This window comes from Trematomus bernacchii, unplaced genomic scaffold (genome assembly GCF_902827165.1).
Source record: "Trematomus bernacchii unplaced genomic scaffold, fTreBer1.1, whole genome shotgun sequence".
Taxonomy (NCBI): Eukaryota; Metazoa; Chordata; class Actinopteri; order Perciformes; family Nototheniidae; genus Trematomus; species Trematomus bernacchii.
The window spans coordinates 2,218,161-2,244,840 of NW_022987851.1; the positions used below are offsets into that span (position 1 = coordinate 2,218,161).

At 40.8% G+C, this 26,680-nt stretch overlaps 1 protein-coding gene across 1 annotated transcript in view; it reads left to right on the forward strand.

Moving 5' to 3' along the window:
* The window catches only part of ulk2 (unc-51 like autophagy activating kinase 2), a 52,770-nt gene that overhangs the window by 13,174 nt on the left and 12,916 nt on the right, over nucleotides 1–26,680 (forward strand). The window contains exons 4-14 of the mRNA XM_034112927.1: nucleotides 9,080–9,112; nucleotides 13,186–13,222; nucleotides 16,375–16,548; nucleotides 17,602–17,675; nucleotides 17,811–17,912; nucleotides 17,999–18,057; nucleotides 18,728–18,810; nucleotides 18,925–18,975; nucleotides 19,078–19,157; nucleotides 22,026–22,194; nucleotides 23,438–23,483. Of these exons, the coding sequence (XP_033968818.1) occupies nucleotides 9,080–9,112; nucleotides 13,186–13,222; nucleotides 16,375–16,548; nucleotides 17,602–17,675; nucleotides 17,811–17,912; nucleotides 17,999–18,057; nucleotides 18,728–18,810; nucleotides 18,925–18,975; nucleotides 19,078–19,157; nucleotides 22,026–22,194; nucleotides 23,438–23,483 (908 nt within the window). The remainder of the gene's footprint in view (nucleotides 1–9,079; nucleotides 9,113–13,185; nucleotides 13,223–16,374; nucleotides 16,549–17,601; nucleotides 17,676–17,810; nucleotides 17,913–17,998; nucleotides 18,058–18,727; nucleotides 18,811–18,924; nucleotides 18,976–19,077; nucleotides 19,158–22,025; nucleotides 22,195–23,437; nucleotides 23,484–26,680) is intronic.

Below are 26,680 nucleotides of genomic sequence, written 5' to 3' on the forward strand. Positions count from 1 at the left end.
AGCTTTATAGTCGGATTTACAAACATTAAACCGGGGTCAGCCATTTTTCAGATGTTGTATTATTGTATTGTTCAACCTTAACCCAATCTTACTTTTAAATGTTGACCCTAAACCCACTTAATATCACACTGCTGCTGCCTGTGTGTCCGAGCACGTATAAACTAGACTGCATTGTGTTGTTCTATGAATTGAATTAAAACAGATTTACTCCCCTCATCCCCATTTTTCTATGTTTGATTTGGTTTCACAATGGAGGTGTTTGTTTAATCAATGTGTTAACGCCCTACTACCTCAGATTAGATTAGATATACTTTAATGATTACAAATTGTGAAAATATTTTGTAACAGCGACATTGGGTTAACAAGGCATTGCACAAACCAGTAAATATATACATATCATCAGTAGGGAGATGTATATCTATAGAGTATCTTTAGAATACACAAGATATAATTAATAGAATAAGTGAGTACTCGACACATCTTGTGTTCTTTGCTGAATGCACAAACAAAAACAAACTCACTTCATTCTCAGGACTTCTTAGTGCTGAATATGTTCAGTGTATCTAGGGTCAATGAGTATAAAGTTAGTAATATTTGGCTGAAAAAGAGAACAATGAGCATAATGCTACTAAACGGTTTGTTTCATCCGAAGATATAACCAGTAGGATAAAGCATTAAAACCTTTAAATGTTTGAAATTTCACATTGTAAAAATGAACTGGCCTCCACCAGCTTTTATAAATGCAGTTGACCTAAGACTGTGAATCAGCAGCTGCCTCAATGGGTAAAGAAGTGCCAGCTACCTGCCTCTCAGAATAGCCTTGCATTAACAAAAGACTGCAGGGCTGGAGAGTGGGAGTCAGACTGCAGGTCCTTGTTCGCTGTAGTTTAGAGGAGTTCTGCTCGTTTGCTTCCTTTAATGACAGTCTGAAGCACACGGCTGAGCTCCTTCATGGAGAGGTTAAGCAAGCTGCAGCAGTGTGAGGTAGACGGGATAATTGTAAGGTAGCCCATGTCAAGCTCTTTCTTTCTCCTCATGCTGCACACTGTGCAAAGCATAGCGAAGCTCTACTGATTGTTTTGTTTTTACCCAAAAAAAAGGGAAATAATTGACTAAGGATTCAACTGAGGTGGCCAGCGATTTGAATTCCCCCTCCTCACTGCAGAACAGTGCAACAGTTTGCCTTTAGAGGGCCGCTTTCTAGTTAATTGGTTAGAGTGACTGAACATAACCTTTAATTATTTAATCCATAAATGAGCAATCAAAAACCTTTTTTAAACAATTGATTGCCATTTTCTACATTACACCCATAACACATATTTGTTCACAATTATTACACCCGTATGACGCAATTGTTACACCCATATTACACTGTTATTAGACCCATATTACACCAATGTTACTCCAATATTACACCCATATAACACCGTAATTACACTGTTATTACATCCATTTTACACATTGACACAGCCTGTCAAATGACTTTAACCCCAAGGATACAAAAGATATTTAAGGGTTAAAATCTACCTATACATAGATACAGTAAGTGGTAATATTTATTACTTGGGTTTCTGTCTACATAAGATCAAAATAACTTCATCAAAGAAGGTGTATATTTCAAGAAGCCAACCAATTAATTTTAATTTTTGTGCTCTTTCGTTGACACAAACAAAAACATTCTGTGCAAATTGCTGTGAGTAAAGGGTGGTGTAACGGTAACTAAAGGAAGCAGGGGGGGGTAGAGGTTTGTTTATCAAGTGTTTGGTTTGTGAGCCAATCTTCACAAAAGCTGATGTTTTACCCAAGGAACATTGTGTTCTGGTCTGGAGAGGGGCCCCTCAGCCTGTGTGTATATCTGTGTGTGTGTGTGTTCCTAATTACATAAGGTTCTGTGGCAGGACTGACTAACTGAAAAGTTTCTAAGAAAATGTTAAGCTCAACTTTTTTCTCAGGGGGATCTTTTTGGGAGTTCACTGGGTTTTCCTAAAAAATCTGCATTACGAATAACCCTCCCTTTCCCTGCTTGCTCCACATTCCTTAACACAGCTTTGCTTTCCAGTCATGTAACTGGCCGGGACAGGAGCTCAGAGAAAAAAACACTGTTACTGCTCACTGAGGCACACACAAACACACTCTGTCATCTCACTTTGTTGAACTCAGGTTGTAGCACATATGATCAGCACATGTGCATGAGCAAACACACTCACATGATCACTAGTAGGCTACATGTCTCGGTTGCATAACATATTTTCCTTCAAGACCATAAATCCTTTCTTGGCCTAGGCCTTAAGAACTTTGGAATAGAGTGGTACATTAATGGCGCATTTCCACTACACGGTCGGCCTCGGCCACACTCGGTACGGCTCGGTACGGCTTGGCCGCGTTGGGCCTTAACAGGGCCGACTCACTTCATGCTGCGCTTCCATTACAGTTTAGGAACTGGGGTAGTTACTATAGTAACGCAGTGTAGGCGGAGCCGTGACGTCATCTTCAATGAGAAATCCAGAAACACAACACAGCCGTTAGCTGTGAGCACTCAGAGCTCACAGCTCCTTATATATGTTCAGAAACTCGACAAAAGTTAAACAAGTACACACCACAGACTGCCTGTGTCATGGTGAATACAGTCGCTGCTGTATTTATGTCTGTATAGGCCGTTGTTGTGAGTGTGGACGGTCGGGGCATATACTGCGTTAGCTTAGCCAATCTCCATCTAGAAAAACACGAATTTTAAAAGGTTTTTCGCCTGCCGTCTGTCTGCAGACTTGACAAAGCATTAATTCATGGTTTTTACTAACCGGTATCAGTATGTTGTTACTTCGGCATCATTTTGAAACGTGTATTACAATTAAATCACGGTCAAATATGTCCATCTTGTTGTAGTTCTAGCCCTCTTGCCAGCGCTCCTCTCTCTAGTTTAGCATACTCAGCCCGACTCAGCCCTGTTTGTTGGCCCCGATAGAACCACAATTTTCTAGGGCCAGAAAAGAGGGGAAAAAGTGGCCCCGCGCCGTGCCGCGCCGGAACGAGGCCTAGTGGAAGCACAACCAAAAAAGGGGACTGCACGACACGGCACGCTTAAAGCGAGCTACGCGCTGCAATGGAAATGCGCCATAAGTATGATGGGACATATTTTTGTAGGTTGTTTTGTTCAGCAGGATAGTCTTCACATATTAACAAGATTTTTCTAATAATCTATGCGTAATTGCTATGCCAGAAGCTAAAGGAGTACTTGTGTTTGGTGTAATGATATTTATGGCGCATTTCCACTGCAGCGCGTAGCACAGTTTAAGCGTGCCGTGCCAAACCCGGCCCGTTTTTTTTTGCTTTTCCACTAGGGGTAGTTCCGGCTCAGGGCTACTTTTTCACCTTTATTCTGGCCCTCCAAAATCGAGGTTCTTACCGGGCCAACAACCGGGCTGAATATGCTAAACTAGTGACGTAAACACTCTCGACTGCTGAATGGTCAGAGAGAATCGCTGGCAAGGGGGCTACAACTACAACAAGATGGACATATTTTACCGTGATTTAATTGTAATACACGTTTCAAAATGATGCCGAAGTAACAACATACTGATACCGGTTAGTAAAAACCATGAATTAATGCTTTGACAAGTCTGCAGACAGACGGCAGGCAAAAAACCTTTTAAAATGCGTGTTTTCTAAATGGAGATTGGCTAAGCTAACGCAGTATATGCTCCGACCGTCCACACTCACAACAACGGCCTATACAGACATAAATAAAGCAGCGACTGTATTCACCATGACACAGACAGTCTGTGGTTTGTACTTGTTTAACTTTTGTCTAGTTTCTGAACAGATATGAGGAGCTGTGAGCTCTGAGTGCTAACAGCTAACGGCTGATGTTGGTTTTGTGGTTCGCATTGAAGATGACGTCACGGCTCCGCCTACACTGCGTTACTATAGTTACTGTCCCAGCTCCTAAACTGTAATGGAAACGCAGCATAAAGTGAGCCTGGCCTACCAAGGCCTAACCATACAGTACTAAGCCGTGCAAGGCCCTGCAGTGGAAATGCGCCATAACTGTGTCTGTCTGCTTTTTGGAGCTGGGCAGGTAGTGCACAGTGAGTTTGTTTCCAGAAGCAGGTAGCAGACAACGTTGATTAGAGTGGAGTAGGCGGACCAGAAAAACTAAATGATGAGTTTTAAGAGGCTTGACAAGCACTTTTGTTGTCTGAATCTATCCTTTCTGTCAGTCCTGTGCTTTATACATCCACCATTAACCCTGACCTCTTGCAAGCATTTACTGTGCTTCTGTTTCTAAAAAGAGCCATGCCAATGCCCATACAGTAAGTGAGCCTGGCCTACCAAGGCCTAACTATACTATACTGTACTAAGCCGTGCGAGGCCCTGCAGTGGAAATGCGCCATTAGTAGTCCGCTTTAGCTGCTTCTTGTTTTTATAAGTAAAAGCTACAGACATTCACAATTGGGGTGTCGAGTGGTGAAGTAATGAATCCTATAAACTAGAAAAGACTTGGCATTTGACTCCTTCTGGTTCTCTTGTCTCAAAGTGAACTGTATTTTGAACGTGTTTGGGGTAAGAAGCCTGAAATAATCGAACAAGATTTGCACGGCAAATAATATAAGTCAGTAAAAACTCCACTGTCATAAGTTAGAGTTTAGAAGATGCTAAAAAGTGACTACTTACGACATCACGCCAACACAAGTCCGCCTTCAGCTTGGCGGTGGTGATGCACGGCCACGCGACCATGATGTAGTTGGTTTAAAGCATTACGTTAGCTTTTATATTTCTACTAATTCCATTATTAATTACGCTTAAAAAAATCACAAATTGGTGTTAATATGTTGATATTATCCTTCTGAATAAGACCTGTTAAGTATCATGAATGTGTGTTGGCCACAAAGCTTATTTTCTTTGATATAACGAAATCCAATTGGGAAATCCCATTTATTTTTCGTCGTGGGATCCCTTGCTTTGCTAACTTCCGGGTCTGGCCTAAAAAAAAAAGTCATCACTACACCACTCGGACTATTTACGGACTTATTTTATGTTGTAAAATTGCAAAAGTTAGGCTTGTATAGACCTTGTTTCAGGCATCTAACCAAAAACTCTTTCCAAAAAACATTGACTTTGAGACGAGGGAGCGCAGAAGTGCTAAAATGGTAACTTATTTCCTGCTTATTCCAACAACTCAGCATTTGACTATCTTGGCACAGTGGATGTTCTGTTCCTTTCTATGCAAAGTGTTTTGTGTGTGTACTGTATGTGGTCACATCAGCACATCTGTGTAATACCACATCATACACCTACAAAATAATAAACATCCTCCCCTCTGGACTGAAGGTTGAGCCCCACTGAACACCATCAAGCGATGCTGACCTTTTGTCCTCGGCTCATAATGACTGTTTTCCTGCTCACTGACAGTCATCCGTCACTCCGTGTTCTTCTGTCAAAGCAAATACTTAACTCACAATTGACACCAGTTTACCCAGAATACCCCAGATTACTCTTGTCGCTTGCGTGACAAAAGTACACTGGCTCACTGCAAATGCTTAACCTCCCCATCCCCAGTAAAAACACGCTACTCTCCACTTCCACCCGCTCCAGTTTGGCCATATCCCATCCCCCACTTTGTTACATAACCACTGGAGCTGGAGTGTGACGCTGGAACTGAACGCTGCTGATTTGGCTCACATTGACTCCTGGCAGTCCGGAGTGTTTTTGTGTGTTTCTTGTTGTCAGTTTTCATATCTCAGGATAATAAAATCCTTTCATCCTTCTGGCCAGTGCCGGCAGATTGTGTGTGTCGTGAAACAGCATCTAACACGAGTGTGACAGGCGTATGATGAAAGAGGAACTATTTATATCAGAGTTGTTTTGGAATATTTTGCACTGGAAGGGAATATTTTGGAGCCCAGCCCTCATCCGGTAACGCTAGAACGTCCAAAGTTCAACAACTTTTATTTCAACAGTAATTTCTAGAAAACATTAGTTTGGGTAAACAGTTAAAACGGTCATCACTTTCATAACTGCGAGCCGCTACTTCCTCTAAAGGCCCTGACACACCAAGCAGTCACCAGAGAACTCGCCGACGCCGACTGTTGCGTCGCCGTGTTCTCCTGCGTCTTGGCCATGTGTCGCACTGGAACACAAGACAAGACTTCAGCCGAGCACGTACGAACTGCGCATGCGTGAGTGGCAATAACTCTCCTTACCAGCAGGCGGCGGTAGTGTGTATTCGTCATTCAAACGAGGCAACAACCGGAAGACAGAGAAGAAGAACAGACTGCGTGATCTAAACAAACAACAAATAGCGTGTGCGTTCCATTTTCACTCTCGTCCATCGAAAACATGTTTCGTGCGGTACTGGAGCTATCAGCCATTGGAGTGTTGCTTGTGGAAGACATTCTCAAGCAACCGTTTCGCTTCTCATGCACTGCTTCGCTAGCTGAACAGCCAATCAGAGTGATTTCTTGGTCCGACTGCCTGTGGCCGACGCACGGCCATGAAAGGCCAAATAAGGCGTGTCACGGCCGACGGTTCGGGACACACCAAATTGAGTTTGGGCGACAGGGCACGCTCGTCCGACTAACGAAGACGGCCGATTTCGGCCTGGTGTGTCTGGTCCTTAAGGCCTCGCAAACAAAGGCTGCCTTATGTGCTGCTGTCACCACCTGCCTCTTGAAATGCATATCACTTCACGGCAAACAAGCCAAGCGGAGGCAACAACAGCAGGAAAGTGACAATACACACACTGAATGAAATGTCTCCAGGCGACAGCTTTTCTTAGAAGTACTCAGTGTCCACATTGTGTTGTTTTCATTTTTCTCTGATGTTGGATAAGTGTGTGTGATTGTGTAACAAAGTTCTTCATTGACAATGAGTCATCACTAGCATTTACCCCCCTGTCTCTTCCCAGATTGTGCTGCTGAATACATGCTCATTATGTAATTCCCCCCCTTGTCCCTCCCCCACACACCGATATATTCACACACACATACAGTCTGATTGGATACTGGTGGCCCATCCCTCACTAACACCTGCTCTATATGGAGAAAAACACTGTATAGGATTGGAAGACTGAACTACTTACCAACCAAACAAACAGGCCCATTTCCCTGTGGTCACACGTGGGTTGTTCAGTAGCTAGTGGTCGGACCATGGTAACATTTGTTTTTATACAGAATTGTTTAAAGGTTGCCAAAAACACTGGATTGGTGTTGTTGTGTCTTGCTAGCTCATGTCAATCACTTCTGTCTTATTTCATGTACAAGCAGATGACTCAGCATAACTCGGCTCTTGTATACCGTCTATTTCTTTATCTGACATGTGTACATTTTATTATTGTTTATAACACTTTTTCAATAAATTCTTTTCTATTGCTGAATTTCCCCACTGGGGATCTATAAAGATTTATCTGAGCCTATTCTGTTGTGTTGTAGGCCCACATTATATGTTCATTTCGATGCGATTACATCACTAAGCTAAGCATATTCATTTCTACTGCTCAATATTATCATGCATCTGTTATGAGCAAGTTACATTGTTTAATATGAATACCAATAATACGTTTTAAAATTACACAGTAAGATGGTTTTATTCTGCTGTATCTTCATTGGCTTGGTTAAAAAATGTTTAAATATGGTGTTTGACTGGGTATTAAACAAGAGTGTAATGATTTTTTTTCAATATCGACTGATCTTTTCTCTTTTTTCTTTTATAGTTAAAATTTGGACAAAAAAATATATTATGATTTGTAAGGAGGAATCTTCAAATTCCTCATTATCTGGTCAACATCTCAACAATATTCAGTTAAATGTTATTATATTTCAGTTAAGAGCAGCACATGCTCTTACTTGACAAAGCTCCAAGGCGTATTTGCAGTTTTTCAAGTGTTCTTCGTAGGGATGCTCCGATCGCCAATTTTGGGGCCGATCGCCGGAATCAGTATCGGCCGATACCGATCGCCGATCCGATCGAGTGGGCGGGGCCTATGGGGATCTTCCATTTAAAGTGATGTTTAAAACTCAGTTAACGGGGCTCATTCACTGGCGCTTCCACAAACAACAACCAACATAATTATTACATTCAAATGAAGTACATTATTCAAGTTTACATTAACTTTGGATAATAACACGGGAGAAATGAGCGGAAGCGCTCTCTTTTCCTCTCTCCTGACAGCCCGTCAGTATCTCATGCAGCTCACTGATCCAGTAATGAGTGACCCGACAGTGAAGAATAAATATATTTATAACTAGTTTAGCTTGTTCCAGAGGTAGATAAAATAGCTCAGTGTGTTAGGTCTAACTCTTAGTGTGTGTGTTGCTCCGCTCACCGGTCCGTCACAGCGGGCGGAGCTGCAGGATTTCTGCTTCACACACGTTGCATATCGCTATTTTATTGTCTTTTTCGGACACCTTAAAATACTGCCAGACCGGTGAAGCCATTTTGGCGAGCTTGTTTTGCCGCACACAGAGAAAAGTGTCATGTATTTTACGTCATCATTTTACGTCATGCGATCGGCTCTCGCGATCGGCATTTTTAGAGAGCACCGATCGATCAGCAGAGTGAGTATCGGCCAATATCGTTCGGCGGGCGATCGATCGGAGCATCCCTAGTTCTTCGTAATGGTCACGGATTAATTTTCTGATAATCGCCAAAAAGTTTTAGGCCTAACAATTCTTTATCCAATGTGACTTCTATCAAGAACAATCTAAATGTTGTTGTTTTGGAACTCGAGTACCTAGGGTTAGGGTTACGGTTAAGCTTAGGCTACAACTTGTGGAATCCTTGAATTCAAGGTTTGTTGTCGAAATCTTAAGTGATTTAAAAAATGCTACAATTATGTTCACATTTGGATTAATTTTAATTGGATTTTCCGACGTATCTGTTGACCTCCTTCTGAAACTAAAACAAGTTCCAACATGTTTGTCTTGCCAGTTTGTGCGATTTTTTTACAACTTAAATGTTTAGCTGTGTCATAAGTATTTAATAGCTTTTTCAGAAGTCAAAAAGTGGGTGTGTGTTGCGCAGGATGTTGATCTTGCAGTGGTTGTCAGTTTCTGTAACTGATTCTGTGTCTCTTCTTTTCCAGGAAACGCCCAACGCTGTTTTCCTGGTCATGGAGGTAAGTTTAGAAACGTGACTGTCTGCTCTTCTGATGATTCAGAGCTCATATCCTCTCCTGTGTTGTCATTTGTGTTGGGAAACCATACTTTTTTTTTTACTCTAGAAAGTAGTTGGTTAATCTTCAATGCTACAGTATGATGAGATTTCTTTTTTATAAAAAAATTAATTAAAGACAAATCATTTATAAGTTTCCTTTAACATTGCAAATATCGAGGTTGAAAGTCTGAATGTACCCATTAACCAGAAGCACAAAAACTATTTGTCCCATATCATGTTGAGTTGTTTTTTTAAGAAATTGGCTTCACAATGTATTATTTAGGCACCTCTAATTCAGATATCTTCTTAATTTAGCTTAACATATTGTATTTTACCCAACAAAACATTTTTATTTAATATCTGGACAATTTTCATCCAGAACTCAGGACAAGGCGTATATTTTCATTAGGGCTGTCAAGTTAACGCGTTAATAACGCGTTAACGAAAAAAAAAATTAACGCCACTAATTATTTTAACGCGATTAACGCATGTGCATTTTTTGTCCTTGGCCGCCCCGCATCGAGTTTAAAATACCATCTACAAGCTGATGCTGACAGCCCCGCTCCTGCCGCCCGCTTGTGGCAGACCACACTTCCACGCTCACCGGCAGGCCCGGACTGGCCATCGGGAGGACCGGGAGGTTGTGTGTATGTGTGGCGCGACTCGCGCGAGGCACACCTTACGTGTTGTTGTTAGCATCTGGTGCTAGGTAGCTGCGCTAACGGATATAAGGAGCTGTTTCAATGAAAACAGCGGAGCGACATTTCGCCGACAACTGCGCCGAGCACTTGACTTTATGCAGGTAGCCAGACAGTGGGACATTGTACGAAAAGTCAGCACACTCAGCACGGATAGTGCGCGCAACATGATTGCAGCGTCCAGGCAGCTCCCGTTCGAGCATATATGCCTTGAGCTGCACATAGCTCCAACGATCCATCACAGTGTCTCCACACACACACACACACACACACACACACACACACACACACACACACACACACACACACACACACACACACACACACACACACACACACACACACACTTTGTATTATTGTATGAGAGGTTCCAGGTTGAATTGAGGCGAATATTTGTAATGTTCAGAGGTTGTTGTGTTTAATATTCATGAGATTATTTGTCATTGTTCAAATGATAATAAACAAACATATAAAGCATATTTGTCCACTCATATGTTGATAAGAGTATTAGAAACTTGAAAAATATCCCTCTAAGGTACATTTAGAACAGATAAAAATTGTGCGATTAACTATGGACAATCATGCGATTAAATATTTTAATCGACTGACAGCCCTAATTTTTATACATATTTCTTAACAAAAAATGAAATGATAAATGTAACTGTTTACCCCACACTCTGGCTGTCAGCATTTGTTCTTTTTTTGGTATGCTGTCGTGCCCCTCCCTGTCATTTCCTTCCTCTCTTGTTTTTCTTCATATTGTTTCTATAAAGTCTCTCCTAGCTGGCTGACAGCCTCTGCATGCTCCCCAACTTTCCCTGGTTGTTACGCAACTCTGCTGGCTGCAGGGGAGAAAACAAACCTCAAGTTACTCTCTGAAAACACACCCCTCTGCTTTCTAGGAATCCCATTCCCTGAATGCCTTTGCTTCAAATCTTGTTTTCATCTATACAGCTCTACAGTATACTCCATCAATAATCCTTAGGAATTATAGCGTGTTTGGATCAGCAGTCATACCAAGAGGTTACATTAATTTACAGAAAACAGTTTTTACTATGTTGTTTTTAAAGCTGACAGAAGAAAGTCAAGTCAGTTATTATAGAAAAATAACTTTTTATTACAGCTATTAAATGCTTTCCAGAGTATTCTTGTAGTCATGCCCTTGCTGCAGTTTTAGGCATGGACTTCAGCCTGGTTAAATCAATACTGATGAAAAAGCTTAACTTCTATGTAAACTGTAAGCGATCCAAACAGAATGACAACTTGATCGATGGCTAACTGCATAGCTCCCTCTGGTCTGAAGATACATTCTTACCATTAAAGGGTAAAGCTTTGCTAAGCCTCAACTGAACCCTCAATTCGAAGGTGACGTCAACCAAAGACTTATTACTCCGCAGTTAGATCAGCAAAAACTAAATTAGATTACACGTTATCAGAGGCTACAATCAGGGAGTTAAGAGTTCTTTTTGCAAGCTTGACAAAGGGAGTAAGGTTTTATTATGTTGCTTTTAGTGGATCATTAAGTGTTTACTTTTTCATCTCCTAGTCTTTTAAAGTACGATGTTGTTTCAGACCACACTTTCACAGCTTGTTTAATATCTTTACACTTTCTGCCAGAGGTGGAAAATAAAATGAAAACCCAGAATAATAGAAACATACCAGTAGTAGTAGTAGTAATAATAATAATAATAATAATAATAATAATAATAATAATAATAATAATTCATTCTATTTACTTTGGAGGCGCCTTTCAAAGCACCCAAGGACACCTGACAATTCATAAAATAAAGAATGAATATGCTTCTGTACAAGAACCAAGGGCTAACTGAATGGTTTGATGAGTTTAAAAATAATGTAAATAAGCTGTAGCTGTCACCAGATTTCAGCATCAGGAATCAGAAATGTTTTATCTGTCCCAAAGCGGAGAAATGTACATTGTTACAATAAAGGGGACAGTGCAGATAAACACAAAAGAGTAGACATATGACATATGAAATAAGGCTAGAAGGTGTTATACATTAAATTGAAACAAGTGCACAGCAAATGTTAAAAAGAAAAGTAACAGCAGTATAAAAATAAGTGAACATATGAAAGTAATTAAGTAGAAGCCAGTAATAACACTAGCAACAAGTATTTATTGCCTGGTGTTATTTTCCAACAGTGTGTTAACAGCCTTTATTAAGTGGTGGTCTCCCAGGGACTGGGTGATGTAAAGCATAATTGAACACCTAAGGCTCATAGTCGAGTGCACATTTAGAAAGTGCTCTCCACCACCACCATCAACACTTAAACAAGGTTGTATATTTTTTAAGGATTCTGGCTTTCCCTCCAATAGAATTCAGAGAACATATGCGCAGAAGCACTAAAGCCCATGGTGGGCTTTATGTTCCTTCTAATATGTCAACCATCTGTACATGAAGTTCACTTGAGAAGCAAGAATGGGTGAAGCAATCAGGGTCCCACTGAGGATTCCTATGCAATGGAAGTAAAATATAACATAATCCAGTCTTGCTTGTATAGGAGTAGTGCAGGAATGAGTGCCTAAAACCTTTAAAAGAGTTCGCATTTTACCACCTCTGATTCCCTTGTCTCGAAGTCAGTATTTCTTTAAACTTGTTTGGGGTTAGATGCCTGAAATATGATCTGTGTTTAACACAAACTTAGGAGATTTTGTTTCAGGACATAAAATATGTGAGTAAACAGTCAACACCCAACTAGTGAATCTCTGAAGCTGCTATGTGTCATCAAAATGGCGGTTGCCTAAAAGTGACTGAATAAATTACTTAACGTCATCACGGCAACACAGGTTTAGCTTAGCGGTAGTGATGCCCAGCCATGCTACCGCGATATCTTTATTTCATAGCCTAGCATTAGCTTTTTACTCCTAGCGATAGCATTTCTGCTTCAAAAAGTTATGTATGTGGCAATTATTTAGCTGAACCGAACATGTTAAGTATCATAAACGTCTGTTGGCAAAAGATGCGATGCTAACTTCTGAGTCGCCCTACAAAAATACGTCAACCCTGCACCGCTCCACTCTATTGCTCATCCCTCAGTCAGCAGTTAACTTTATTTACAATTTCCACACCAACTTTATCCGTCTGTTCTTGTTGTCCCTCTTGAGAACTAAGCAGAGGTTGTCAGCCCAGATAAAGCCCCAGTCTGTCAGCAGATTCATTAATGATCCTGCCATTATCTGGGCTAAGATTTGAACAAACATTGTTACTCATATACACGCCGAAACATATTTGCATGCCTAATACCATAATTATGGTTCACAACTTGACATTGCTGAGCCTGAATTTGCTGATGTTGATTGTTTCCTCTCCCCACACAGTACTGTAATGGCGGTGATCTCGCCGACTATCTGCAAGGTAAGCATCACACTAATCTGTCTGACACACACACAGATTATTGTTATTCATCAAAACAAAAATACTGCAGAGGAGGAAAAGCCATGTGACGGCATCTATCATGAGTGTGGGAATGAGTGCACGCGATTGTGCAGTTATTATCTGTCTATGGAACAACTCTGGATCATGGGGGGATGTTAAAGACTGTTTGTGTGTGTGTGTCTATGAGGGAGGATTTGTATGTCTTCATTTTTCTATGTGGGGGATGTGCGTGTGGGAACCACTACAGTTTTGCACAAAGGGTTCCTTCTTTATTCTGGAGTCAGCACAGTGTTTATCCCCGATGTGATGGTTACTAATGAAGGTCAGACTTTCTGGTCAACAAGTTAGCTTGAACTTGAATGATATATGATGGACAGATGGACATTTGTCCAGAAAATCTAAAGTCAAATTCCATTTACTAGATTTCTTCTAGAGCTTTTAGCTGCATCCATGTTCAGCCTTGTCGTGATCTAGTTAGTAGACTTTGAGTTAAAGGAGAGGTATCATGCTTTTCCGGTTATTACCCGTCCCCTTGTGTGTTATGAAGGTTTTTATGCATGTAAACGGTGTGCAGAGTCAAAACCCTCAAAGTACACCCTGTAGCGAGTAAAACTCTAACACAGAAAATACCTTGTATATAATTGTCCATTTGATTCTTCCGGGTACGGCATGATGTCAACCCGTACCCGGAACGAAATGGACCAATCCGTGGAGCCGTTACGTTACGTCCGCGGAGCCGTTACGTTAAGCCCCCGCTGATTGGTCCAAATTGACCAATCCACGGACTTCCTCACACACGCATCTGTGTGCAGGGAGCAGGCAGCTCAGCTGATTTCTCCTCCCTGGCTGCAGGCTGATAACAGACAGTTGGGATCGTGGCGAAATTCTCTCTGCAGACCCATTCTCACAGCGTTTATCAACCTTTTTCTTACTCAATATCAAGCCACACTTATTGTTTTTACTTCGGCTGTGAGTTTGTGTGTGCTCAGGATGAGTTTGGCTGTGTTTGGCTGTGTATCGCTAACAAGGAAACAACACCTCCACGGAGCTCAGCGCGATTCACAACGTCCCGACCAATCAGAGCACACTGTGCTCACAGGGAGGGTGGGGGCTGGAGCTATTGGAGCTACAACGAGCCGTTAAAGGCAGATAGTGAAATTCAGTGAATACAAGTAGTTTACAGAGATGCTGTATGAGAAACCAATGTGAGTTTGGAAAAATGCACAATATAAATCTATTCTAGTAGACCTCAACAATGGAATTATGATCAGTTGAAATGGCCATGACACCTCTCCTTTAAACAGTTTTCTGTCAAATCGTCATAATTGATGTACAATGACACAACACAAGTTCTCCTAAACATCATCTGTACATTTTGCACATTTATGTTCAATGCAACCTCTTTTTTTTTTTTAGAACTTCCTCTTACTGTGTTTATGTATGCACCATTATAAGCCAAAGTAAATTCCTTGTATGTGTAAAACCTTCTTGGCAAAAAACCTGATTCTGCTCCGTTACCAAATCTGCTTTCATAACATTTGAGCTTCAGAATGGGGAACTCACAACATTTGACATAGATGTTAACAAAATTCAGAAGCTCACTGCGTTTATACAAATAACTAGTTTAAAATCAGGGCAGCTTGAGAATTCTCAAATCCCTCCAAATCGCCAGTTGTTTTCCAATCCATCAGTGAGATAACCACAGGTGCTCACACCTCTGTTCCATAAAAACACTGATTGTGTTGCAGGAACAGCTCCCTTATCACTGTACTTTACAAAGTGAACCTGTCCCATATTGGCACAGGTTCCAAAGTGGGTCAGGGTCAGGTCTCCGCTTGAGTAACACAGGTGGTTGTGAAACCTGTGGGGTCATGTTTTAGTGGTTGTTCAGAGTGTTACTGTTCAGACTGTACCCATATTGAACTGATACGGCGTTGTGCCTGTGGTTCAGTGGAGGGCTTCTATGTTCACTTAAGTATAGGTAACTGCCATCTTCCATTGGGGCGGGAGTGGTTCAGTCTGTAGGAGATTGGACTTTGGACCGAAGGGTCGCCGGTTCACGTCTCGATCGGACAAAAGAATACGGAGTGTGGACTGGTACTGGAGAGGAGCCAGTTCACCTCCTGGGCCACTGCCGAAGTGCCCTTGAGCAAGTCACCTAACCCCCAACTGCTCACTGGCGCCGGCTAGACTGGCTTCCTCCACTCTGACCTCTCAACTGCATGTGCATGTGTGTATTTATATTGCAGGAAGTGCAATATTTGGCTAAGGCAACATATTTTCAAAAATACATTCTAAATTAATTAATGTGGCGCTGCAGAGAAAATCCTGAATTACAAACAGTAATCTACAGACTTTATCAAATAATAAGAAATAATACACAATATCCTTGTTTGGTACAGTTCCTCTACAATATTGCTCATTTTTATATATTTTTTTATGAAAATGAAGATAATGTTAAAAACTTGATAATTCCTTTTAATATCATGACTCGTTCTGGAATATCAGTCGAAATAATTAAATGAGTTATTTTTTCCAAAATTGTGCGGTCATGATCTCACTAGTGAATGATTCTAGATTCTAGTGAACTTTTCCATTAAAGCTGTTGGTCCACTGTGTTGGGCAGAGAGTGGCAAAAGCCCAAATCCTGGATTAATGTTGACAAAATCACTGGTTTGAGCCTACATGCCTACACTGAAAAGGGGAGGGTGAGGAATCCTCTTAGCCTAACATCGGATTAGATTCATTTCACTACCAACCGGGAATAGTCACTGCCTCACTTTACACTGTTTACTTCACGAGTATTACTATAAGATGCTAATTAGCTTTAATCAAGTGCGGCTCATAAGCAGTTTTGTGGAGTGCTGGTTAATACATGCCTTTTGAATTATATAATGTATTGATTCCTCATCTTGCCAAGGAAAGCAATCATTAATGTTTTTCGTTGGGCAGCAGGAAGCACCTGAATAAAATCAATAGGTCAGCCTTTGAATGACTATCCAGGATAATATTAAACAAGATGAATCTTTGTGAGCAGATTTGTTTAAAGGTGTCCTTTTGAGTTTCCTTTGAAAAAAAAAAAGTTGATTTCATTCAGTAATCGTCATTTCTTTTTCTCTCTTCTTCTTCAGCAAAAGGGACTCTGAGAGAAGACACCCTGAGGGTTTTCCTCCAGCAGATTGCTGCGGCTATGCGCATCCTCAGCAGCAAAGGAATCATCCACCGTGACCTGAAACCACAGAACATCCTGCTGTCGTACGCGGGCCGCAAGAGGTCCAACATCAGTGGCATCCGCATCAAAATAGGTGAAAGAATCAGACAGAAAAAGTCCTTTATTGGATGTTTCGCATACTAGATTTAATTTCATAATGATTATGTATCTAGTGTCTTGTATATATATCCATATCTAGTGATTTCCTAACTTTGATTAAGCTTTAACTGTGTGAGATGACTGAAATAAAAACTATTTAAAGCGTTTATTGATTCCAGATTTAAAGTAACATGACAGTTGTATAAATATTACTCTTAAATAGCCCCTTAAAAGTAATGTTCCCTTTATTTGGTTCAACTTTTAAATCCAGAAGCCAAATCATATGACTTGCACTGCGAAACACTTTCAGTCAGAAGCAGAATAAGAGGCAATAGTCCACTGTGTATGAAAAAATAATATTTGTTTCAATCTTTTTACCATCAAACAGAAAGCTACTATGCTTTAAACACTCATTATCTTTCATCTCAGATGAAACCAGAGCTCAGTCTGCTCTGATTGGTTAACTGGCTGGCTCTGTTATGATTGGTTAACAACTTAGAGATGTCCCGCCCCTTAGCCTATCACTTACAATGTGTTGGAGCGCTAACCAATAGAAGCACAAGTGTTACATAGTGATGTCATTATTATCAGTAAGAAACAAAGGAGTACTATAGCCGCGTTCACACCAAGTACTTTGCCGTACTTAGTGCCAGCTTGAAGTACTCTTTTTGGTGTGAACGCGACATAAGGGGTACTAACGGAACTAAACGTGAAAAGTACGGGGAAAAGTACTCCGGTGTGAACGCGGCTAATGAAGGCGTTTCAGGCAGCGGGGGAGTGTGTGAGAGAGAGAAACTCCCTCTGGAGGGAACACATGGATTTTAGCCTTTGCAGAACATTTACATGCACACAAACCTATAAAACACTACAGGAAAGAGAAAACCCCCAAAAAGCATAATAGGGCGTCTTTAAAGTAAAAAGATTACGTAGGTGTTACTGTTCCCTGCTTGTCACACAGGCATTCTCCAGTATCCAACAATAGTGTTTTTTGTTACTTGTAATAACAACACTTGTGTGTGTTCTGATTGATTTGTTTGCTGTTTTGCAGCTGACTTTGGCTTTGCACGGTACCTCCAGAACAACATGATGGCAGCCACGCTGTGTGGATCACCCATGTACATGGTCAGTGTGTTTTATTTGATATGTTTTGTGTTTGTCTGCTGCTTAGGTCAGTCCCCTTTAAAAAATAGCCCTGTCAGCGTTCTCTGCATGTTGCATAACTCCCCATGTGCTTTAATGTCACCTTTGCTCCCTCAGGCCCCAGAGGTCATCATGTCCCAGAACTACGATGCCAAGGCCGACCTGTGGAGCATAGGGACTGTCATCTACCAATGTCTGGTTGGCAAGCCACCATTCCAGGTTAATACTGTTCACAACAAATATGTTATTGTGTATGTTTTTCTGTGAATCTCTAATATATATATATATATATATCATATTTTCAGGCTAATAGTCCCCAAGACCTGAGGATGTTTTACGAGAAGAACAAGAATCCACAACCTATGTAAGCTTCATAACTTATTGTCTTTTGTTTAAAAGCTCTGTCTAAGTGAGGGATTTGGGCTGTTCCAGATTTAAAGTAACATTTTAAAGACTGGTGCAGATGGAGGACATTTCTCTGCTAGCGTCTGTTGTCCGTAGTTACAGTCGTCGTATGGCTCTTTGAACCAGATTAAAATACTGGATCTCAAAAACAAAACTATGCTTGGGATGAATTGTTATCCTTTTAGGGACTCTGACATTTCACCAGGGCATACTTTTTTGTCCAATACTTTGTTTATGACCAAATACCTATAATCTTTATGACATTCCCATTAGCTGTACTTGTGTGTATTGCTTAATAGCAACTGTTAGCATGCTAAGATGGAGAGTATGGCATATACTACCATAAGCATGTTAGCATTGTCATTATTAGCATGTTAGCCTGAGGTTAACATTTAGCATAGCTTCCCTGTCTCAGTAAAGACTCACAAAGCCATTAGCAACTGTTAGCATGCTAAGATGGAGAGTATGGCAAATTCTAGCATTAGCATGTTAGCATTTAGCCTGTGATTAACATTAAGCATAGCTCCCCCTGATCCTCAGTGCAGCCTCACAGAGCCACTTTACTGGGGAGATCTTTATGCACCCAATAAGAACCATCATATTAATGTATGTATGCTCTCATTACCCAGCATCCCAAGGGAGACCTCCCAACAACTTGGCCACCTTCTGCTTGGGCTGCTTCAGAGGAACCAGAAAGACAGGATGGACTTTGGTCAGTAGTAATTAAACATGAAGTGTTAAATGCATCTCTGTTAAATGTATATAATCTCTGTCTCGATGTGTGTTCTCTAAACTGTTCTGTCCCTCTAACCCCCTCACTCTGCAGACGCGTTCTTCAGCCATCCTTTCCTGGTGCCAATAGTCACCATAAAAAAATGTAAGCACAAAGGGCATATTCCCCAAACAACACAACTGTACTTCAAGTTTACATCCTCCAACTTTATGACTTGATTAATTGGTTTTATTTATTCCCTCTCAGCGTGTCCGGTGCCGGTGCCTAGCACCTCCAACGACAGCTCCTGTGGCAGCTCCCCATGCATCCGCTACAACTCCCCTCCTGTGAGTTTGATATTACTTTATAAATCCTCATGTCAAGGTGATTTAATGACACTGTTATAAAATAGTAACTATGCCTCTTATGCTCCTATTGTGCCGGCTTGCTTCATGTGGTAGTTCACCTTTTGGGCTCGGCCAAGGTGCTCCTGAGCAATGCACCATATCACCAAACTGCTCACTGAGTGCTGTATTGCAGCTGCCTGGTGCTGCTTATACCATGATGGGTTAAATGCAGAGGCTGGAAGTGTGTTCTTCAAATGTTTTAACAATGCCGGACAAGTGAGCCTAAAACCTATTTAACCTAATTTCCATAAAAATGTCCCTGCTGTTCCACTATTGTCAATAGAGTGGTGCAAGAATAAATCCTAAACCCGTAAATGAGTAAGCATTTTAGCACCTCTAGCTTCCCTCATCTCGAAAGTAATGTTTTCTTTGGTTAGATTCCAAAAATCAAGTCTGTGGTTAGTCAAGCTTGCAAGATTTTCATTTTCATTTATTCTACGACACAAAGTACATCAGTTATTGCTCCACTTGAGATTTCTGAAACTTCATACTGTGTCTTTAAAACAGCGGTGGAGTACGAAATGCATTTAACATTAGCTGCTTTTAGCTTAGCAGTGGTGACGTCTAGACATCAGATGGTCATGTATTTTTTCTATAGCATTACCTTAGCTTTTTACTTCTGGATTCCAGATACACTTTTATAAACTATAATAAAAGTGGTGTGAGATTATCCTGCCAAAATGTGTAAGTATCATAAAAATGTGTTTGCCACACATTGTATTTTCTGCAATAAACTTCCACGTTGGCCTACAAAAATATGTACAGTAATCACTGCAAAACTCTATACCTCTAGTTTAAGTGTTGCAGCTTCTTCTACGTTGAAGTCTATTGCATGTTATAACAATTCCTATGCTTGATGGCCAGGTTTATCTCACAGCAGCAGTGGGAACGCAGGGCAAGTCATTTCCCAGGATGTCAGTGTTCTCTGGACTAATGTGATTACTTAAAGGGGACCTATCATGCAAAATGCACTTTTTGATGTCTTTTATACATAAATATGTGTCCACTCCCCGGTGTGTCGGGGAACTCACGCAGCGTCAGAAAATAAAACCCTTTCTCTTTTCCTCCGTACCCAAATCTTTTAAAAAACGGGGTTACAACGAGCGGATACAGATTTGCTGCCGATATGACATCAAATCGGAAACAATGCCTGACGTGTTTTGGACGTAATCTCGTCTTTGTTTACATTAGCAAGCCTCGCTAAGGCGGTGTTTACATGAGAACGAAATGGGTTGTATCTGCTACTTTTCTCTCGCATATAGCCCGTTCGTTCACACAAGGCCGTAACGGAACCGCGGAAACGGACCCCGCAAACGATAACTGGTTCCAAGGTGGATAGATCTGCAACCGGAACGCTCTGGGGGGCCAAACGGCTCTGTCTGTACGCCCTATACGATCATTTCCTGATAACAATGAAGCCATAGCCCCACCTCTCCCCACCTCTGCTGCTCACTGCTGTAGCATGGTCAGTAGCTACTGTCAGTAGCTACTGCTACTGCTACTGCTACTGACCATGCTACAGATGTTAGTGCAAAATCTACAAATCCTCTACCACAACCATCAGCAACAAGTGGACATGGAGAATTACATGAACTACATGTTGCTAAATCCACCGCGGGGCATAAACAGAAGGGCAACCATGGCAACCATGCTCGGGGGTCTTCTTCGCTGCTTTTGGTGTATTTTGTGGCGGAAGTTACTACGCCACTTACAGGCCCGGCATATGTACTACAGCGTCTCCAGCGCTTTCGAGCGGTCTCTTGCGGAACTACAGCGCCACTTACAGGCCCGGCATATGTACTACAGCGTTTCCAGCGGTCTCGTGTGAACGGACACGTTAAATGAGCAACATGCGTGTGAACGGAAGACATTTTTGAAAACGAATTTGGTGCGTAAACGCAAACGTTCCCGTGTAAATGGGGTCTAACACTCAGAGCTAACCTGTACTGTAGAGCAGGGGTTCCCAACCCCCGGGCCGCGGACCGGTACCGGGCCGCGGAGGTGTTAATGCCGGGCCGCGAAATAGCTGTGAGTTTATCGTAATATTTGCAGAATTATAAATATATAAAAATATTTTTTCATAATGTTTTTTTAATTTTCGCACCTATACCAGTCATATTATTTCATCCAAAACAAAAATCAAAATTGGTTTCTTTTAGCGGCAGAATCCGTGTATGGTTCGTTCTTTGGTTTTTCCGTTTCAAAACCGAATAGGAAACCTAAAAACCGGTGTCGTTTTTTTGTTTGTATGGTTTACGGATAATCCAATGAATGCTGTGAAAACGAGGAGAATGTGCATGCGCGTTATTTCAAAGTGTGCCAGTAGCCTAGTTAAACTTCCACCAGAAAACAGTTGAAAAGGGATTTTATGATGTTCCGAGGGATTCGACGGCTCAGCCGTCTCAGCCTCTCGTGCGCACAAGAAAGTTACCGGTGCGCCAAGTAGGAAGAGGAGCACACAGGACAACCATTTCATTGCAGACTGTTGTGTTTATGTGGGGAAATGGCAGTGCATACATTATTTGAGATATATTTCGAACTCAGACTTCATTTTAAGGACATTTCGGCCAGGGGTGTGGAGCTATTTGTTTAAGCACCGGATTGGCAAAACAGGAGAGTCTGTAAAAAAAAAAACTTCACAGACATGTTTTGTATAGGTATGGCCCTACAATATATTTTTCCAATATAGCATAATAGGTACATTGAAGTTTGACAGCCTTAATTGCATCATTCAGGAGGCACATTACAACTTAATCCTCTTTCTCTCGCCCTCCCTCCCTTGCTCTCTTTCTCTCTCTGTGAACACAGTCTCTCCCGGACATGCAGACTCTAGCAGAAGACGGTCTGTCGTCCCCTCCGCTCGGTCCGCCCAACTTCCTGCAGCTTTCCAAAGAGTCTGCAGGAAGCACCAGCAGCAAGAACTCGTCGTCCGATACTGACGACTTTGTGCTGGTGCCTCACATCTCCACTGACAGCTGTGAGTGCACGCACATACTGTACCCTACTGTGTGTTCTGTAACTCACCTGATTATATCAAAAGGAGATCAAGTCTTTGGCTAACCTCACTTTGCTTGTGGAGAATGCAAAAATATTACCTGTCGAGCTGGGTGTTATTGCAAAAAGAATTGCGTATTATTTTCACAACAAGAATAGAATACTTACAGCAAGAAAATATAAAAGACAGTTTACAGCAGAATCTAACCTTATTATAGCCATTTTGATTAAATGTTTAGGAATAATTGGTATTGTATTGTTGATCCTTAGTGTATCGCAACATGAATATATATATCATAACTTTTTACAACACAAAGACCTTTCCTTACAGAGAATACTTGTGCCTCCCATATAAGTTATTACCTTTTCATACCAAAACAAAAGAATGTATTGAAAATAAGAATAAAACATGATATTTATTAAGTTTATCAGTGCTCCCCAACAAAATATATAGACCTGAGACATGAGGAAGAAGGGATGGGAGGGGTCAAGGATTAAATGTCGGAAAATAGTCATATTTAAAACTCAATGCTTTATTTGAGGTTGTGGAGAATAGGGACAGCTAACTCAACCAACCCTGCTATCTGAAAATACTTCCATTTGATTGGTTAAAAATGTGTTTTGTTTTTGTAATTCGATTTGTTGTTAGTATGTCGTCAAGTAAAGCAACTTATTGGTAGTTATACAGTTGGAAATCATCTGACCATGGAAATGTTCTTTCACAATCAGTGTTATGTTCACCCTCTCCACTGTACATACAATACAAAGTACACTTGACAGATGGACTCAGAAGTAAACGGACATCTGTTCTGCACAAGCACGCAGATGTCTTGGAAGTATATGTAATGTGAGGTCAGATTCATTACCTGCCAATAATACCTACAGCACACACACACACACACTCAAACAACACATGTCACCAAATCCACCGCCATTACGTTAAACACCTGCTAACCATTTCATGCTGTAATCGTAGACATCAGTCTGTAAACAGAAGGTACGCACACTTACCCTTTTGACTGGTAAAATGAACCCACTCCCTCTGCTGCGCACACACACACACACACACACGCACGCACACGCACACGCACACGCACCTGCTAGTCCTCCCCTCAAACAATGAACACAGTGTAGTCATTTAATCACCTGATTACTGTTGATTCATACATCAGTAAAGCCTGCTGCCTCTTTATCATTTTTGTCTTTCTTTCTTTCTCCCTCCTCAGACGACCAGCCAATGGGAGCGGGTCGTCGACTGTCCAGTGAGTGGGGGTGAGTAAGATGCTTTCTTCCAAACTGGTTTGGATATTGTACCAAAATATGTTATTAAAAACACACAAACATGTATCTTGCATTGTGAACCTATGCAAGAGGATTAGGGACATGTGACATTTCTTTTAGATCTGACCAAAAGTGCATTTTTTGTAAAAAATGTAAGAATAATCTTTTTCTCCTAATTCTGACTTTGACTCAGAAAAGTCTAAAGAAAAGAGGAAAAGTTATATGAAGAGAAACAAAATCTCGACAGGAACACTCAAAGTCATAAAGCTATAACAGACATTAATGCACACATAAAAAAAATTATAGGTGTTGTTCGACATTTTGTGGAATACCCTCATTTGCTTTCTTTCTAACAGTAACTTTGCATAAAGACTGGAAATACAGGGAAACACGTAACTGACTCCAAATTAAACTAAATCTGCATATTAACATCTCCTGAATTTAATCCGTACAAAAGTTTATAAAAAATTGTGATTTTATAGGGGGCTTGTGTTAACAACAAATGTAACATGTATTTGTTGGTTTGATTGTTTATTCTGGTAATACATTAGTCATATCATAAAGTCTAAATAGCATTAAAAGGGTCTGCAAAGCCTTTATGAATGCTGCAGATTGAAGTGTGACATGATGCTGTGAGTCAGATTCACACACAGCCTTGATTTCATGTGGAAGGTCATAACATCTATTGTTTGCGTGTTTTTATTTCAGCGAGGCCTCCTTTGTTAATTCACTTCCCTATTTGTGTCTCTCTGGCCAACTGCAAAACACTCAGCTTAACACCACATATCACACACACACACCGTCCATTTGTCATGAGTGAATTATCTTGCACACCTCCTAATGTGCATGGTGAGTGAGATCTGAATCATTGAGCCAAACAACAAGGTGGTTCTGCGCTAAATAAAGCACCGACCCACGAGGGCTGTGTGATAAGAATAGACGTGTACACTGCCCAAATCTGCTGCTTTGACAAACTGTGTTATTACTGGGCCTGTGTACTTAAAAGATCATAACACGCTTACATGTACTGCTAACACACTCTGCTCTCAATGTTGCCGTCCTTTTTCTTCAGGTTTACATCCATGTTATTGAATTAACCACTTATATTCATCATTCTCCTGTCCAGCAGTTATTCCCTGACATTTGACCCTTTTCTACCTTCCACTAGCTATATCTCATCAGGGAAGCTTTTTTTTTTTTTTTAATATTACATATTACATGTTACTTGTTAGACGCTTTTATCCAAAGAGACTTACATACTCAATACTGTGGACCAGTGATTCTCAAACTTTTTTCAATAATGTACCCACTTTGAAAAAAAAAATCAGCCAAGTATCCCCTGATCAGCGCAAAAAGTATTTGTTAGGGAAAAAATGCCTATCCAAAGAGATACAGTAAAGCGCTGCACCATCAGTGTCTGATTTATTAAAACAACAACATTGTAACTGAGAAACACTTAAATGCTACATTTCAAATGTTTACAATCCATCACTAAATTCATGGCAAACCAATTTCAACATCATGCAATAACACTAAGACGACATTAGTTGCATTGAACTGATCTTTTGTTGTAAGTTGTACTTACAATTTAGTGAGAAACATGGGCTTGTGCTTCACTGAGGATCTTTGTCATTCTGACAGGGAGGCAACTGCAGTTATTACACTTCGCGTTTTGAAATATGTGTAACTCTAGTCTGTTAATATAAAACCCACACTGCTCAAACTTCGTTACTTTTCCTAAAATTGGTATATTTATCTATTTTTTTCTTTTTCTTTTCATTAACATAAAATAAATCTCACGTACCCCCTGCAGTACTCCAAGGTACCCCTAGGGGTCCGCGTACCCCCATTTGAGAACCACTGCTGTGGACAATCCCCACAGCAATTTGGGGTGAAGTGTCTTGCCCAGGGACACAACAACATGCTGACTGCAGTGGGGTTTGAACCTGTGACCCCCTGATCCCAACACCAAGGCTCTATCCACTGCGCCACACGCCTCCTAATACTCTAGTTTCAGGTCAAAATAAAAATAATTAAACACATATTTCCGTCTATAGAGAGGCGAAGTCCCTCCCCTTCCGGTGGACCTCCATGGGACCTTGTTTCGGAAAAAATATGTATTAAAGTCAATGGCGAGAGAAAGATTATCTTTCGATCCCGTTTGAATTGCACATATGATGTTTGTCAATTTAAAAGATAATTTTGCAAGTCAAAAAAATAAAAGTGTGTCGTAAAACTGTGACGTAACACTTTTTTTTTTGTGTGAAACGCTCAATGAACTACATCTCTGGTCTCGCACACGTCACCAACACCAAGATGGCCGTCACGTTAGCACATTTCACCTCTTTTAAAAGAGGTGAAAATCACTCCAAGTCTGGGCATGTTGAGAGCTGTACATACACAAAAGGGGAGTTAGTCGGTTCCGTAAGAGCCAGCATGCGGGACCGGCTTTACAAGGTTTCGGTGAGTAACACGAGTGTAATGTGTAACGTTAATGACTCTGGGATTTGTAGTCTTTCTAGTTGCGTATTTTTCATAGTCTTATATTTCAAGTTTTACGACAAACTGTGACTTTTTTGACATGGAAATGATTTTTTAAGATTGACAAACATCATATGTGTAATTCATGGCACAATTCAAATGGGATTGAAAGATAATCTTTCTCTCCCCATTGACATTAATACATAATTTTTCCGAAATAAGGTCCCATGGGGCGGAAGTAGAAGGGCGGGACTTTGCCTCTCTATGAAACCTTGAGAACTAATGCTGTCTGTTGCTATTTTTTTTTACTTATTCCCAATATCCCATAAAATCCAAAATCTTTTTTTCCCGCAGTGGGCCAGTGCTGATAAACTGCAACAATAAGATGAGTAGATTAACATATCATAAAAAAGGCAAGCACATGTTAATACAATAAAATACAAATAACTATACATCCATGTTAATAAGTAAAAAGTAGCAGCAATATCAAAAAATGAGTTTACAGGTGTAAAACATGAAAAGTACCTGTTTAGAAACAGGAAAGGGGAAACCCCAAACATAATAGGGCCTCTTTAAAATGTTTTATACAAATATTCTGCTCCCTTAACTCCTGCTACTGCCTGTCTCTCTTTGTTCTTGTTCTTTCTCCCCCTTCCTTTTATAACAACCTGCAGTCACTTCTTCTATCTCCCTGCTTTCCTGTTTGC